At 43.4% G+C, this 18,802-nt stretch overlaps 1 protein-coding gene across 1 annotated transcript in view; it reads left to right on the forward strand.

Moving 5' to 3' along the window:
• The window catches only part of DHX36 (DEAH-box helicase 36), a 357,256-nt gene that overhangs the window by 278,881 nt on the left and 59,573 nt on the right, over positions 1–18,802 (forward strand). Inside the window, exon 23 of the mRNA XM_085634820.1 lies at positions 10,883–11,003. Within this exon, the coding sequence (XP_085490946.1) occupies positions 10,883–11,003 (121 nt within the window). The remainder of the gene's footprint in view (positions 1–10,882; positions 11,004–18,802) is intronic.

Here is an 18,802-nt window from a genome sequence, read left to right on the forward strand (position 1 = left end):
ATATAAATAACAACATAAATATAGACATATACATTTGATAACTGAAGAAAATCATAATCATATCACATGTATGGCACGTAGAGCTTAAATGACCGAAAAATATGTAGAAAGGAAACAATTAAAATGTCAACCGACACATGTAGACATAACTAATAACCAGCACAACATAGATAGTCCTATACATAGAAGGTTAAAAGCAACAACCAATTACAAAATGGATGCTATGTACAATCATATAAAATCATCATTTCTTATTGTAGAAAAAAAGTCAAATAAAGGAAGGAGAAAGGCAGCAGGTAAGGGAAGAAATGAAAAGAATCCAACCATAGCATAGTACCACATGTTACTAACATAAGTACAATAGACATACCCCAAATAAGGCTCATAGAATAAGACACACAACCATATATAATATACAATTTCCAAATTGGTTAAATGCATAAAGGAATATGTGTATATGTATGGAATCTCACCAAAAATAATTCAGAAATGAACGTTTCTTGAGAATTTTCTCTGTAGGTATCCGATAAGATGAGCGTCAAAGATAGGTGAGGTATATCTAAAACATGAACGAATGACACCCATTATGTTTTGCCAAGTAAGCTGCAATATATTAACAACTCATGTTTATAGAAACCCCATCACAATCCAGAAGCGATATCTAAACCAAAACGTTCCAAATGGACTATCACGGGTACTTCCCATATCGAGTCCTGACATGGATCCCAAGCAAACAAAATGATGTAAGCCTATCGTCCCGAATATTGTCAAACAAGGGGGCCTTTCTAGTCAATATGGTTGTATAGTTGTAACGTAAAATATAAATAGACGAGGAGATGTTACCAGAATCACCACCCCGTATCCGACCGTTAATACCATCACATCTACGAATTCTCGTTGTGCAAAAGTATGTTCATATTAGTATTTAAGATCACATTATGCAATATTGAGGCCGTTTGCTAGTACGGTAAAAGAGTCTCCATTATTTGGATGCTATCAGCATAGGAAGAGTCCGTAATAGACCAATGTCGAAAATAACCTCAATAATACAAGGTAAAACCTGGAGGGAACACCGATAATGTGTAGTCCCCATGGTATAAACAAAACAGGGCTTAATATGCAATGGTACGGCGTTAAGGTAAATAAAACACCAACCACGTGGCTTCCGAATTTTGAAAAAATATATTTATAACTTATCAACGTCGCGTGATTCACATAGGAATTTACTTACAAGTTGGCAGCGTTACAATTGACGCCTCTCGAGGAGAGATTCCGCACCCAAGGTCCAGGAAGGAAGCAACCGAATCAATCCCAAGACCGGCTTAAAAGCGTATTACTCACTGACACGTACGGAATGACGTATCGCGTCAGGGGATGAAATCAACAGAGACTCAATGGCAGTGTATTAGCCCGTACATCGCCATCTTTGAATATACAAAGTCCGTATTGGGGAAGGTTGAAATTATATTAGACTTACAAAAATAGGTCGTAAGTTTGAAAAGTGACCCATTGTTATTATCCACTAATATATGAAATTTATAACCTTATACATAATGTCAAAAATAACTAAACATATATATTAATCATGTTGGTACGCCCCGGAGTACTTAAATGTGCAAAACATCCGTATTGTAAAGATGTTTAATTTATATCATGCTCCTCAAGGTAAGTGACCGCCAATTTTAGTATATGGGGTCTCCAAGATTACCCATAACTTAAAAAAAACAAAGAATTGTGAAACATGACGACAACTCAAGCGCCATGTTAGAACGGTCAAAGTGCCCGTTTTGTTAGAAAGGAAAATGTTCTGTATATTTGCAACAAGCTTCGCAAAATCAGAAACCACAATTTGAAATATGACAACGGCCCATTATGTATAGGCATCGGTCACAGGGACCGGCATGAATAACACTCTCAAGAGACCAACACATGATAAAAGAATTCGTAATTCGCACTCAGGTGATTAGTGCCATCATTGAGTGTTAGTAAACCGCATAGTTTGAATCATGATTCACAAAAAGAACATCAGATGTATAGGTTAGGTAACAGGCCATTGGACTCCAGCCCAAAATATACTCAATATGGGTACAACTAATGATAATAAAAGGTCGTTATCCATATCACTAATAATAGTACAAAGATCTATGTATGCGTGTTCTTATAGCATATCGCACAAGCAAAATTGCAACAAAAGAGTGAAAATATCACCTAGTGATAGTGAATGAGTTAAAATTATGTCCTTAAGGGGAAATAGCATCCCAAGTCTTGAGACATCAACAATGGAGTTCCGATCAGTCTTACACAAGACATCAAATTTCCAAGGAGCCCACACTCGGCCCCAATGCGTCAACATGTATTCTCACAGAACGGGAGCTAAGCATATAGAAATTAGCGTCCCAAATCCAAAGCATCTGCAATTGCGTTCCGAACAGGAATTAATTGAGCCCAAATATTTAACAGACCACCAATTCACAAAAAATAGGGCATTTCGCTATCAGTATTGTGTCCCAGTTGGGTGGCCCGTAGGCAACATATCCATTTGGCTTCTGCCCTTCTCAGTGTAAGCTCTCTATTACCTCCCCTCTTACTGGGCGGGATATGTTCAATTGCATGAAACCAAAATGAGTTGTCGTGTGCATGTGTTAGGTTGTAATGTTCTGTAATGGGGTATCTCGAATCCTTACCCCTAATGGCTCGTCGGTGTTCCTGGATTCGTAATTTCAATGGGCGAACTGTGCTGCCCACATAGATCTTTTCACATGGGCAACCTAGTACATAGACAATATGTGTGGAGTTACAGTTGCAAAACTGGTCAATCGTGTATCTATGTTCAGTATTGTAAGAAAAAGAAGTTATTTTATTTCTAGCCATAGAGCATATTACACACATCCCACAACGAAAGAAACCTTTGGGTTTTGAGGGCAGCCATGTACTACCACTAGATATTGATGTAACATAGCTGGGGCATAGGTGATTACGTATGGTCCTGCCTTTCCTATATGTGATGGACGGCCGGTTCCCTAGAGATCCTCTGAAACTAGGGATATCTGTCAACACGCTGGGCATAGCACGCACCAGGTAAAATGGTTCTACGCTTCACAACTGGAAATGGTCTGTGCGCCCTTAACAAAACTGAGTAATTGCTGGCAGACCATTTTGGATAAATACTTCTCGGACTCGGAATGGGCCAGAATTCTAGCATACCCTAAAGTGTCACGCAACACCAAATTGAAGTATACACAATTCAACTACACCTACATGACCCCCCATAAACTTAAGACCGTCTACGGAGGCGCGGTACGCAAATGCCAGAGATGTGATCATAATGATTCAGATATCGTACACATGACCTGGGACTGTGTCACACTCTGTTAGTTTTGGGAAGAAGTCTTGAAGCTCTCTGGGGCAGCGGTGAGATGTGCATTGGAACCTACAGTTTGAGTATGCTTGCGGGGCTTTTTCCCCTGTCCACCTAAGCGAAGGTGGGAAATAGATTATTGGATCTTGCATTGGTCTTAGCGCGGAGGAGAATAACAATGACTTTGAAATCCGTGACTGGGCCAGCAGTTGACACGTGGATACAAGATGTGACTTACTGGGCTGGGGATGAGGGCAGAGCCCTGGCCAGAGAAGAAATGAGCGGGCTGAGACCACACCCAATCGCATAGCACAGGAGGGAGATCCTAGAGGCAGGGAAAACCCAGACTGAGAGCGAAGGATAGGTGAGCTATGACGGTACACAGTCGGGCGATGAACATGGTTAGGAAGGGCAAAGTACAGGTGGACAGTATTGGGAAGTTCTGAATGGGGGTAACTATGATACTCCAGCACCGGTTAAATATAATAAGTGGACAAAGTATAGGTACTGCCTCTAGACATTGCTCACGTCCTCCCAGTATTTAAAGCATACAATTTGAGGGGGGTAGAGGCTTGACGCCAAAGGAGAGGTGGCTGTGTTTCTTCCCGACCTCGCTTGTGCTATATCCTGCGTACCCCAAACTTCTATATCAAATCACTGACATGACTACATAGCCTAGACCCCCACCCCCCCCGCACTGTTAGGTAATAAGTTGTACATGTTACACCGTTCTATGTAAACTGAGAGACATTCATTTGTAAGTCCCCTTTTCATAGATACATACAGACCATAGATAGCTCCTCCTCAGTACTATAATGAGAAAAGCAAGAGTGAGCCATAATATGGTATGAACCAACACTTACCTAGGTCCCTTAATGTATCCTCACAGTTTCACAATTTGGAACTGGGGTTGGTATAAGGAAACGAGCAGTGGCATGTACAAATATATCCTTGTTATTGATATGCTGTAATATTGAAATATGAAGTGCACTGATGTGTTAATACCAGTGATGGATAATGAACCAAATACCAATAAAAATACATTGGGAAATAGAATATTTATTTGCTGCCCTTACCAGACTGGGATTCGGTCCTGCGTTTGGGTTAGACTCCTGTATCAAGACCCATTAGCGAGGGTGAGGGTTAATGGTACACTGCCACCCCCTTTTGTCTTGCATAAGGGCATGAGACATGGATGCCTGCTGTCCCCAATGATATTTGTGTTAGCGCTTAGGCCACTCGCAGCCTGGATCCATCAAGGCCCATTCCTGAGGCGTATTGGAGGAGCAGGGAATTGGGAAGAACAAATCTCCTTCTATGCCAACAACAGCCTCCTCTGCCACGCAACCTCACCTCACAGTCCACAGGAAACTGCACATTTTTCAGACTTTGGAGACCACTCCGGATACCAGATTAACTGGACTAAGTCCCTTATTTCCTCTAGCCGGGAGTGTCCCAGGCCAGTGGTCGAGGTTTGTAGTCCCGATCGTGCAGGATGGTATCCAATATCTAGGAATTTATGTAACGCAAGATGCTGTGGAATTATTGAAGAGAAATCTACTCCCTCTGCTGGAATGCCTTCACAAAGATGCCTACTGGCAAAAGCTTCTGGTGTCCTTGATGGGTACGGCTGTCCTCTTTAAGATGATGGCACTCCCATGCATGTTCTACGCCAGCTGATTTCTTTAAAAAGGTCAATAGTGAACTGCATAAACTCATATGGGATAGGGAGAGTTCGAGAATTGCTCTCTGTAAGCTCCAAAGAGGCGTGTAGGAGGGGGGGGGCTTGCAGTCTCATACATATGTAAGTACTACTGGGCAGCGCAGTTAATAACGATCAATGACTGGGTGTACACTGAAAGAGATGCGCCATCATACCGAGTGGCCATAGGTAGCCATAGCTGTCCATGAATATTGCACAGAAAGGGACGTGAAGGAATGCTGCCGACCCATATTCAAACTGTGCTATGGGCGTGGTTAAAGGCCAGCAGAATCTTGGGATGAGAAGGCAAGTTAACAAACAGGACCCCACTATGGGACACTGAGCTACTGTGGAAAGTTGGGACCCTGAAGGGGTTTCATAAACGGGGGTTTCTGGGCATTGGTTCTTTAGGAGACGTTTGGAGATGGCAGGTTCAGATAACATTTGATGAATTAAGGATGGAATATGAGATGGCTGACTTAGTGGTTTGATGTTTTCAGTTGGGCAACGCACTGAGGTAACACATAGTGGAGGGAGAAAAATTGCCGGAATCAGCGTCATTAGAGGATCTACTACTAATAGATCCCATGATGGACAAAGCGACCTCCATGGGATATAGGAAGTTAATGACCTATTCTCCTGATGACTCTAAGGGAAGCATGGGAGGGAGATATTGGACTCATTGAGGATGGTGATTGGGTGGAGGCGGTCCAGAGCCCCCAGGAAATTTCAATATGTGCCCGCTTCCGCTTAATTCTACTGAGGATACCGCAAAGATTATATTACTCCGAATCACTCCTACACCGCATGACATGGCCTTGTGCATCATGTGATGTGGGCTTCTTTTTCCATATATTGTGATACTGTCCAAAAATCCAACAACGCTGGAAGGGGATGGTACAAGTTATGGTCCAGGTCACAATCCTCAGTATCAGAAGACATGGCTAATGTTACCTGCTGGGGTCGCTAAAAGAAATATAGCTAGGCCCTGGGCATCAAGTCGACCTTCAAGTGTGATGGATTGGTAAACCGATTTGGACTGGTGCCAGCAGACGGAGCAGGTGGTATATCAGAGTCGGAGCTGCCCAAAGAAATGGTAGAAAGTCTGGGGTCAATGGTGCACATACAAAGGAAAGTGAGTGGTTACCACAGAGGTGTGAGTGATCTGTTGAGGATAGGAATAAACGCATATGTTGTCTCTTATCTTACTGTGATCGTTATGCAAATGTATGCTGTAAACTTCTGTCTTATGCGAACAGTTGTTATGAATGTACGGTGCCTTTTTCTCTGTGATACCTATCATGCTCGTGATCGATCAAGTATGTTATTTTGCACTGAGTAATTGTTAAATAAAAAGATTTCCAAAAACAAAATAAATTCAGGCGTAATACACTCGCTATACCAAACACAAAATGACATCTGCATAGAAGCCAATAATCAAGTAGCCAGTCACATTTTTTCCCGAAAAGAGGAAGTAGCCAAGTTTGTACCCCTTCTTTTTTGCCCTTTTCATTAAACCCTTGGGGCAACGTATTTATTCCATTCAAACAAAGAATCATCCAATAAGATTTATATCAAACGGTATGAAGATAATACCACTCTATTTTTTAAACCTTAGAATACAGACATACTGTATGCTTTGCAAGCAACTTAAAATATTCCATGGTAGGAAATTATAACTCAAAAACAATTACTATTATTTAATGCTACTTTCAAAGTTCTTTGCCCTTGTCTAAAGTCCTAACTACATATGTAACCCACCAAGATGACTTGGAATATTTTTTTTCAGAACAATCAAATTACCTTAAGTAAATATCATCATCTGTTAAATAAGGTCAAGAGGATTCTTTCTTGTTGGTAGACCATACCTCTATGAGCAGGAAACCCAGCTCTAATCAGGATGCTGGCCCTCCCTTTTTTTCTTTTTCTTTTTTATATTTGGACTGCTACATTCAGTCTCACTTCTATTTATTTTTTTCCAATCTTTAAAAAAAAAAAATTCTAGCTTAATAAAATAAGAAAACACCCTGAATAAAAACTCCCAGGGGAAGAGTAGGGATATTAGATCTTCATCTTTATTATATGGCTGCTTCATTTTTGCAGTTCATACTTTTTTTCATAGCACATTCATATTTCACCACTGCTATTATTAATATAATGCTTCGGAGCTTAAACATATCAAAATTGCCTAGATGTCTGAAAAAAATCCCTAAATCTCCAAAAAGTAAAGCTTCAATATTCTACAATGGACAGATTGGTTTGTCAGCTCAAGCTTCCACATTATCCTGTTGGGGCTTTTCAAGATTTACACACTTATCACTAACTATTACAAAAAGGCTGGTGCAAAAGTGGAGGCAATTGGGTAGTCTTAAACTAGGAGACATTTGTTTACTGATAATGCATTGAAACATTTTGTGACATTGTCCATCAGAAATGCTTAATTCTCACTGGTATAATTTGTCATATTTATATTTAAAAAATATTTTCTGTAAGTTCCCTAAAGAACTTATTTTGAATTCTGCAGATTTATTGAGTAGAGTATTCTCTAAACCAGAAACTCAATAAAAAATTGTGTAGTGTGGCAACTGTTATCTGACCCTATTCAGTCAAGTAACGAGATTAGACCGAAGTAGATGCATCGAACTGGGGGACCCATTAACGCGAATAATTGGAAAGACTGTTTCAGACTAGGCTACATAGCATTGAGGAGGCTTCCTGGTATAACCGTGTGCTGTTTTTTTAGAGTCTGGATTCTTTGTTACACCCTGTGTGTAATGAAAAAAATATCTCCGACCATTAATGATATCTGCCATAAATGCCATAACCCTACAGATTGCTTACATTTGTTTTGGCTAATAAGGTTTTAGCAAATATGAACAGGGGTGGGAGTACACCGCCACACCTCCCATTGAGGTTCGCCCCTGGAACCATGGTAAATGCAGTCTCATGTTGTTTGCCTTGCCAAGGTTTTAGCAAATATGTTTTCTCCGAGATTAGAAAGGCAGTTGATATGTCTATTCACTCTCTACCAGAAATAGCAATTTTGAGCCTAATTGATCCTCTACTCAACGTGATCAACATTTACATTTTTCACCTCTATGCCTATAGACTGATCTTTAGTAAGAGCAAATTGGAAACCTCACGAGCTCAAATAGTCCCGAATAAAATACTTATAAAGGTTAAGAATATGTCAACATGTTTTTTGGTATTTTGCTTGAATGAATTGTGTCTAAATAAGCACAATATTAGGGCTGTTTTGCTCATAGTGACTCTGCCTTTTAGTAGCGTTCATGCGATACACTCTTATTTTGGAAACAAATTAATAAAGTCTGTGCAATGTATTTCTTTATTATTAAAAAGTTTTTTGAGGAGAAAATACATTTCTTAAACTTAATTTATGGCTTGCTTATTTGCGTTTTCATGAATGTAGCTTAAAATTAGCTGATACTTAAATCCGATTTGTTTTTGTATCAATACTTTTAAGATGGGACTTAATTTAAATGTTTTCTTCACAAAATGTGTATTTTGGGTATTTCTGACATATGTTTTGGATCTTTCATGTATATATTTTCTTTCCGTTTCTCAATATGTTATTCTACATGTTACTTTTTTTTAGGTTGATACATTCAATGAAAAAAAAACTTGCCACCCAAAGTATTCACTAAATAAACCTAGTTCTTTGTTGTTTAGGACTAGGAATATTTGGGACAAAAGTGATTAAGTCAACAGTTAGAACCACCTGTTTACATGGGCCTTTATTACAACATGGGCAATGTCCAGGTGGTTTACCACCTGGACATTGTTTATCTGGCAAGTTTATCAGATTCTTTCTCTGGGACAGATCGTCTTTCTTTGGGCTCTGCAACCCTTGCCCAAGTAATACACCTCCACCAGAAATTATGTGGTGAGGAATCAGAAGTGAATCCTGATTCCTCTAACTCACCCTTACTCATCAAGGAGACCTAAACTTAGCTTTCCTTATGCCAGATGGGAGTACACGATTTGCAAGGAGGGAAGTTGGCCTATCAAGCAGACATTGTCCTCTGTAGGTTTCTCCCTAAACCTATATTCCTAATTCAGGTTTCTTGTTTCTAGGTCGCACTGGGCAGATCCTCCTCCTCGGATCTTACATGCTCAGATAGGTCCCATAGTCTGCAGTCCACCTCCCCCACTTTCTCGTATTGTAACGGTATGCGGGATAGCACTACTGTTCTGGCTTTGGTCCTGCCCTGGAAGAACACAGCTACCCTAGGTTCTGAAATTTGCACCTCATTCCAGCTACAAATGAAGGCTCAGGTGTTTCAGTATATATCCACTGCAGTGAGCTCTGGAGGGAAACTTGGTGTTCATTTGGTTGGGCTGGTTTGTTTGAATTTCAGGTGGCTGATGAATACATTTAAATATGGTTTTTTTTTGCTTCCCTGATGATAAAAAGGAAGGGCAAGGATAGCATCATGCCATATGAGATGTGTATTGTGGCAACACATCTCTGACCCTCATTTGTCCAGGGTTCCTACTGCTGGGCATGTTTTCCTCACTCTACCGATGTTCACAGAATAAGATTTTATATGAAGGGCAGTAGGTTCCTCACACAGTACTACAGTGGGCTGCACCTTTTCAACCAGCTCTCACCAGTCTCTTCATAGCCTGGGAGGCACCGTTGACTAGGGGATACAGGGACAGTTTTGTTGTACCCCTTCTCTAGCAGAGTGTAGAACTGTACTTGACAAAGCATTTGCGGAAAGAATAGCCATTTATTTTATGTACTTTTCTATGAAGTATTAACTTTGAGGCCTGTGGTAAAATTCTAAACCATAAAGTGTAATTTATGTAGGGCATAAAGATCCCAGAACCAGATTATAAATGAAAACGTTAAAAAAATAAATGAGAGCTAATGCCACCCTATCTTTAAAGTGGATCATATCCTCTGCCCTTTATCCAGCTCCAACATAGTAATATGGAATAGGATGAGTTGCAAGACTTATTTTCTGCATTGGGGATCAATTGTCTTTTTCTGCACTAGTTGACCCTACTGATGCATGGATCCTATAAATGATGTTTGATTTCAAATACAATTATTCTCTTCCCCCGTGCATCATATCCAAAATAATAGGAGGGAGGTCTCAGAAGAATCGCTTTCAAGGCTTCTTCGCCATATAAAATGACTTTAGATAATCTGTTTGTCTCTACCAATTAATGTTCAAAAACTGTTTAATTTAGAGGATTTTAGTATAGCAACCCTGCCCCCATATGGTAGCTTCTTCCAGGGAATAATTGTTCAGAGAAGTAACCTGGTGCAGTATTAATTCCTGTGGTCTTTGGTGTTAGCGAGTCGGGCTACCCTCCTGTACCAAAAACGTTTCCATATTTACCTAAACAGCTTTTTGGACATCTTATTGGTCAAAGTTGAGACTAGCCCATAGTCCATTTTCTGGCAATCTTAGTAGTTTTGTTTAGTAATAGTGCAACTTGTTTGCATTAAAGTTTCTACTAGTCCATGACCGTATATATCCCAGATATAATTGGGCTGTCATTCCTTGTTCGCGAAATCTCAGTTGCAGTCCATGCATACTGGGATTTCATTGGAATCAAAACCCAGCGAAGGTGTTGGTGATTCTAAAATAAATAAAACATTTTTTTTAAAGTCCAGTGTAACTATGTTCATATTTGGAGAGTAGTAGCTTTTTGCTATATCTGTAGAACTGAAAACACTTTGCTATACACAGAAGATTGTCTTTTGATGTTTCCTAGATGTTTTTTTAACATTATTTTGTGTCCCTTTTTTCACATGGTCATTTGGCGTTCTTTTTTTTTTTCTTCAGCGTGAAGGTATACACCAAATCAGACGGAAAAGTTTGGATTCATCCCAAATCTGTCAATAGTGAAGAAAGTGAATTCCACTATACTTGGCTTGTTTACCACCTGAAGATGAGAACTACAAGCGTAAGTATATAGATGTGTGCCATCCTGTCACTTATGTTATAGAATTGGCACCAACATCACTGTTTCACTAAATGCATAATATATTAATGAAGATAGGGTATGCACATGCACCTAAATAAGTAAATTATTTCTGCCTTCCAATTCAGACCATCATAAAAGCAATTCATCGTCCCACTGTCTCAACTCCCACTAGCAAGGACCATGTCCTATGCAATCCCAGCTAGTCTTGTGAGTCCCTGGTGACAGCAGTGGACAATGGCTTTTCCCATTGGTATTCAAACACTTTTCATAATAGAAAGTTCTGGTATAGTCATTACTGATTTAAAATCAGTGGTCTTGAAAGCCTGTTACATTACAAAATGAGCAAATCCAGCAAATGAGCTGAATCCTTTCAGAGAGATTGGGGAATGTATTGGGTGTCCCTCACAAAATATACTGCCATCAGAAACACTTAAGCCTACTAGAAATTTGGGGCGGGTGTAGAGATTTTCGCTGTAATAATGCACTTCAGAATACTGGCCCATGGAAGAGTACTTCTTTGTTTCCTAGTAAGCTTCTGGTTTAATACTGAAAACTTTCATATTCACTGAATATGTTTGAGAATTGTGTTTAAACATTCTAGTTTTACGTAAAGTCAGTTTGTTGAAGTTATGTAGGCTTGCTTAAAATGGCCTGTCTGAAAGCTTTTGCAGTGAGTCCGTAGTTTTTCTTAATAGAATGACTTTAGACTTGACACTTAGACATTGGTATATCTCTGCTCTTTTAAGTGTGGAATCATTCATAGTTGTGCTGTCAGTAATACACAGACGGCCTCAGTGTGCTTTTGAAACAGTCACTCAGAACTGTATTCAAATCCTGATTAGAGCCATTACAAACATTGTTTCACAAGGTAGGATTATCACTGATATTCTGGTTATCATAACTTCAATAGTCCTGCTCATGTGCATGATCTTAGGCATTTTGAATAGAAATAAAATATAAACAACACTTTTTCTGCTATTGGCGTATTGTGAAGACTTTGTTCTCTGTCACAGATCGAAGCTCACAAAATTGGTGTGAGAAAGAAAAGTCATTAAATTGTACCATGATCAGACTCCTGAAAGAGTGTTTATGTTATATTTACAGTTTTATAGCTAGAACTAGTTGTTCACTTTCACAGACTGAATATTGCTAATTGAAGTGTAGAAAACAGCCAAGTAGAATCTGAAAACAAATTGAAATGAGCCCATGAAACCAGAAACTGTTACTTTGTGTCTTCCACGCATAAAGACAATCGGTATCTACCCATGCCTCCCGGCATGATGAGGCAAGCAGAGGATATTTTTAAAGAGCCTCTCAATGCCTGAGTTGTCACCCCAATGGTGGACAAAAAATTTAAGGTGGCCACTTCTGACCCACTTTTTTTTTTTATCAAGGGTCAAATTCCACCTGTGTCTATAGTTGCTACTACACCTCGTAAAAGAGCAAACAGCCAGGCTACTGGACGGACATGAAGGATAGGATCTCACTTTATGCAGTTGACATATTACTATATATCTGGGACCCGATCTTCACACTGGATAGGGTAATGCACATATACAGTTCCGTCGCTATGCTGGCTACACCATTTATTGGCATAAATCGTTAATTTATTTCCTGTATGGCCCGCACCGAAACTGGCCAGATTGTGAGGTTCTCATTGCCACGAAAGCATTCCGTTACCCTAGGATCTACATTACCAGAGATCTGAGAGCCTTCCATGCTCAAAAGAGCTTAGAACAGCCACTAGCTCGCCTGTGCAGAGATGTCCAGCACTGGAAGTCCCTACCGCTGCTGGGGAAAGCCGCAATGTTCAAAATGATGGTGGTGCCACTCTGTCTTTTCAGGCCATTGAAAGTGAAATTAGCACACTACTTTAAGATTGAGGTCTTGCACCTATTACCTTGAAAAAACTGATGAGGGACTGGTACAACAGCGAAATTGCCCTGCCCGACATACAAATATAATATTACTGGGTGGCTCAGTTAGTCATTATTACTCAATGGGTTCACATCCCTGTGTATGAGCCCACATATTGAATGGATAGACCAGTTCTGCAGTGAGGCAGGGACCTCAGGGCCCTTTACGGGCGCGCAATGCTTCTTTCCCGAAGCCCACCGCGATGATACTCACCCTGTGGCACACAACACGGAACGCTCTGGGCTGGCGGAATAGGATAACCACGGCCACTCCTTTGTGGGACAAGGCACAGTTGGGAACACTGGCTACACAGAAAGGCTTTGACAAGTTGGACCTAATAGGTTTATCTAGGGTGGTAGATCTGTGGAGGCAAGGAGCAGTGATCCCGTTTGCTGACCTACAAAGCGAATTTTAGCTGGCAGCACCCGAGACTTATCGATACTTGCAAATACAACATGCAGTAGAGACCGCATTGCCAAAAGGCGGGTACCTCTTTGACCCTTCCCCACTAGAAGACCGACTACTAGATAATTACATAGCCAAAAGGGCTGTCTCCCTCACCTATTATAAATTAACAAATAATTCACCTGACTCGCGTGCGGGAAAATTAGGAGTGTGACCTTGCAGACGATGAGTGGCCCGAAGCTCTACTGTCCCCTAGGGAAGTTGCCCTTAGGTCTAGGTTCGGACTGATGCAACTAAAGATCTTACACAATTCTTATTATGCATGCACTACACTTATGGGGATGGGTAGGGCAATGTTGTTGCTTTGTACTAGACACTGTAGCTAGGAAGGGATTTTTTTCCACATGATATGGGGCTGCTCAGTGGTTCAGCAATATTGAAAAGCTGCTTACATAACCTTAGTGGAAGCTGCATGGACACTACGGCAAAGTGGTGTTTGCTGAACATTTGGGACGCTGCTGAGCTCACCCATTTGGACCAAATATGGGTAACGTTGTGATTGACGGTGGCTAAGCGAAATATTGCTCGGATGTGGAGGGCTGAATTCGCACTACAACCGAATTACTGGAAACGGGACATTGTTCAGTGCATGTTGTCGGAAAAGATTGTCTATGAGAGCCCTAATAAATGGACAAAAATATGGGGGAAGTGCAATACCTATCAGGGAGAACTGTGTACCCCTCCGTACAGACTCAGATTTGAGAATCTGCAACATGAACACAGTGGTTTTCATAATACCCTGTGACTTGTGGATGGTTGCCAGGTGGGACCCAGGGACTTTGAGGTTTTATAGGACTCTGATCACCTTTGTCTATAGTCTGATGCTGTAATGTGCATTTCTTGGTGACATTAGTGCTTAGTTTTTTTCACACGCAGTAACAAGATCTGCTAAAAACAGAAAACAGGTAGGCTACTGGGGATAACCCACCTCCTGAGAAAGAAGGTAAAAGAATAGATGCAGCAGGGAAAAGAGATGGGGTGGGCGGAACTCTTCCACTCCGCGGACTACCCCGGAGTTGCCGAAAAACTCTTCGGACTTCGAGTAAGTGGGGTTACCCGCATATTGTGATTCCGCCATTTCAGAACATGGTTTTGGTGAAAAGGCATGCAGCACCTGCTACTACTCAAGGCCCTACGTTGTTTACCATGAAAAATAATCAAGATAAGACTAGCAATTTATGGCATTGGAGTCAGTAGCGCTCATGCCTGCAAGGAAATTGGCACACTCCCGTATTTTATCTGCAGGATGACCGCGCACGTGATTCCAAATACGTAGGTCTCCCTCCCACACAGCACTAACAGCACGCACTGGCTCGCGGCAGCACAGAGAGGACCTCTGCTCGCCCCCCCCCCCACCATTATACACCCTTCTGCCCCATTCTCCTCCGCTCCCTAGTCTCTGGGGAAGAAGTTTACAACCTTGTCTCAGCAGATCCAGTCTTCTCGGGGAACGCTGAGACTAAAAAGTACTAAATATACACAAAGCGCGCACGTGTGAATAGATGCACACATGCACACCCGCGTTGTAAATGGTAGGAGCCCCAACCCCCAGGGTAAAAGGTATGTAACACTTTCCACAAATATTCCCGGCAGCTGTTGCCCACTTGCTGTTTCTGTGTGCGAGTTGACTGCTGCTGCATCTTCCTACTAGACTTTCCAGTCTCCCTACCTGCAACGTGTCCTCCCCACCTCGGTGCATGGCCGGGCGCAGGTCAGCACAGCTGGACGCCTTGGCACAGAGTAGTCCGAAAGCAACAGTCACTTCACTTGTACGGAGATGCTCCGCACATTAGGCTGTGGAGCAAGTTTCCTGGTCGGTAGTTAAGGCGGAAGAAAGCAAAGTCCAGAGCCCAGTCTGGCTGTTGCCCCTTCCCGGCTCCTCCTACCACTACCAGCCCGCAGCTTTTAGTTTAGTTTTTCTGGGAGTGGAGCAGCAAGCAAGCCCGGCAGAAAGACGCAAGTCATTCTTGCGTCAGTGCGGGCTAGGCAGGTCAGAGTGCTGTACCGGGGCTCCATGGAGGTTCACAGTACCAAGTTGGAAGGTGCTGAGCGCCTGACATGTCCATACTTCCTTTCTGAGAGAAAATACCTGTCATAATTAGGGGTGGGCGCCAGTAAACTCTGCTACGCGGTGGAGGTTGGAGTTTTTTTGCCGAACTCCACGCTCAAAGCAGAGCACGGAATAGTGAAAACTCTGCCAGCGGAGCAGAGTTTTTCGCCCACCTCTAGAAAAGAGTAGCTGCACAGGCAGCTATTCATTGGCGTATTGCCAGTTCCCAGGGTCTGCCGGCACACTATGACCGAGCCTATTGGGATAAAATAGAGGAACTATTGCAATACCTCCCTGATGTGCACCACAAAAATGGACAACAGATTGTAATAGAGGGTCAAGCCATCACCAGTAACTCCATTAGATTTGCACTAGATGTGGCAGATACAGCTGCTAGGGCTGTCAACACCAGTGTATTACTTAGACGCCACGCATGGCTTAGGTGTTCTGACTTTAAACCAGGGGTTCAGCTGTGAGTCCTAAATATGCCTTTTGCCAAAGAACACCACTTTGGCCCACAAGTAGACACCACACTTGATAAAATTAAAAAGCTACCAATACAACTAAGGCTATGGGAGTATTACAGACAACAACTCCTATAGGGTCCTTTCGTTGTACAGGTCCCAGAGGTGGATATAAATCTAACAACAGACACCTCCAACTCCCAACAAAAACAAGGTTTGTCCACTTACAGTAAAATGTTTTTTAGAGGTTCCTTCAGGGGCAGAAAAAATAAAGGAATGCGGAGGGGTGCCTCTGCTCGTGTAGCAACACCCTCTGCAAAGCAGTGACTACCCTATCCTTCCCCCAGACAACTCCACACCTGTTGGGGGCAGACTACTATCTCTCTACCCCGTCTGGGAATCCATCACTACAGACCGATGAGTACTAGGCATTATCCAACATGGCTATTGTCTCGATCTCATTACCACACCACCCCACATACCATCTCGCACTCACAGGTTTTCACAGGATCATCTAACACTTCTCAAACAAGAACTCAAAGCCCTTCTTCTCTAAGGGGCTATAGAGCCCATCCCGCTTCAACAGCAGGGGTCAGGGGTTATATTCTCTATACTTTCTCATTCACCCCAGAAAATAGGTCACTAAGATCAATCTTAGATCTCTGCCCCTCAGTCAATACATCCTATCGGAAGATTTTCTTATGGTTACCCTACAGGATGTCATTCTACTTCTAAACAGGGTGACTTTATGGAAACACTGGACCTAAAGTACTCATATTTCCATATACCAATACATCCTGCATATCTGTTGGAAAACGAGGCAGCATCTGTGAGGCCTGCACAAATAACATGACTACATTTGTCCTTCACTGGGAACCAAACACCCAATTGTAGCGCCTGACTCTCAGAGGGTAGCATTGCAGAGCAGTCTGAGGCTTACTCAAGGGAGGTGGTGTGGGCTAGTAATCGTCATTTGCAGGTGCGCAAAAATAACACTCAATAATTGATTGTCCAGTCTGTACTTTGCTTTATAAAAGTAAGAGTACATTTATTAAACACACACACACTGCTCAATACTATGCACCAATTTACAAATATACATAAGCTGTTGGAGTTACTTTGTGACATTGCATAACATCTCCACCCCTCCCGTGCAGCAGCAAGAATACATGTTTAAGCACCACTTTAGAATGATAGTACTCATAACATTTGGGTATCATTAAAATGCATTGCAATTACACCCCCTAAAGGCATCACAGCTGAAATCACAGGATTAGGCACATACAACTAGACATTCTAGCAGGAATGTCTGACAACATAATCCCACTTTACTTATGACATCACCTTACACCAGTACTTTACATTATACATGTGACCTTCAGTCCCTCTTAAAGAAATAACATTAGTAAAAGCATTTCTGGTGCAATTACATCTCTTCAACTCCAGGGGATGCCCTTCTCTAGACATCCCCTACTCAGCCCTTCACTCCAGTATGCACTTCTCAACCCTCCTCCAGCTGTAGAACAAAAGTTCCAGCCCACGAGGACTTAACTTGCTGGCTGAGCCCTTGAGGGGTTATTCTTTTTAAGTCCCCATGTGACTTAGGGTGGGACTTCTCTTCGTGCTGGGGGGTGAGATTGCGCTTCTCCAGCAGCTCCCCCAGCACCTTTGCACACCTATGAGGGTGACCCCCTCCTCTGGAGGCCACTAAGCACAAAAACGATCAATTTCCAGTTGCCTGGCAAGGCATTGTGGGCCGCTTCGTGCTCCTCTTTATGAATATGAGAGCTGCGGCTCTCCCGCTGTTCCGGGGATAGCCGCGATCAACTTTATGGCGCTTTGCGCTTCCTCCGCTCTTCTGTGGGGGCCCGGTCCCACCCGGACCCCCAGGCGAGGGTTATGGGGCCCAGGGAGCCCACCCCTGGCTGCTCCTGCCGCTGGTTGGGGGGCCCTGTCCCACCCGGGCCCCAAGCGCCAAATTCTTTGTTCTGAGGGGTCCCGGTCCCACCCGGGACCCCCGCACGCCATCCTTGGTGGAGGGCAGCCCAGGGAACCCACCCCCGCCAGATCCCCGCCCGGCCAGCACCCTCTTGTACTGCAGCGGGAGCCGGCAGCAGTCTTCTGGTCTGCCCGCTTCCCCGCTTCTGCTGGTCTTCAGGGGAGAAGCCCCCCCCCCCACCTCCTCCACACTCTGGGCCCGGGGATGGGATCCCAGGTCCCGAACATCTTCGGGGGGGGTGGGGGGGCGACGGCGCTCCCCCTCACTCTGCCACCTCGGGGCCCGGGGATGTGGTCCCGGGCCCCATCACCATTTTAGTCTGGAGCCAGGGTGGGCTCCTAGCACCCCGTGGGGGTATTTTCACAGGGAGCGCAGCGGCGCTCCCCGGCTTCTCTCCTCGCGGGGGGCGCGACTGCACTCCCCCGCCTCCGTCTTCGTTCGGGGCCAGGGTGGGCTCCTGGCCCCCCTGCAGGGCTCCTTCAGGGGAGCGCGATGGCGCTCCCAGTCTTTACTTCTACGTGCTTCGTCTGCGATCTTCTTAGGGGTCAAAGGTCGCCTACCATCCGGGGGCCATATCTCAGCCCCTGGGGGTCCGATCAGCCCCATTTTCACGTCTTCTTGCTCCTGGTGGGGTCCCCCAGTCACTGGGAGCACTCCTTCACCCTCTGGGTCTCCAAGAGGGTGCATTCTGCAGGGAGCAGTCTTAACTGGCTTCCTGCACCAGCCTTTCGCTTGGCTGTCCTCCTGGGCCTCTCTTCTACCTGCGCAGAGGCCCCTGCTTCTGCGCACCGGTCGTGAGCTCTTCTTCTGGCGCTGTTAGGGCCCTGGGGGCAGTCACAGGTTACCTCCTTCCAACTGCCCATTGCCAGGCTCCAGCACCTTT

This window comes from Triturus cristatus, chromosome 11 (assembly GCF_964204655.1).
Source record: "Triturus cristatus chromosome 11, aTriCri1.1, whole genome shotgun sequence".
Lineage (NCBI taxonomy): Eukaryota > Metazoa > Chordata > Amphibia > Caudata > Salamandridae > Triturus > Triturus cristatus.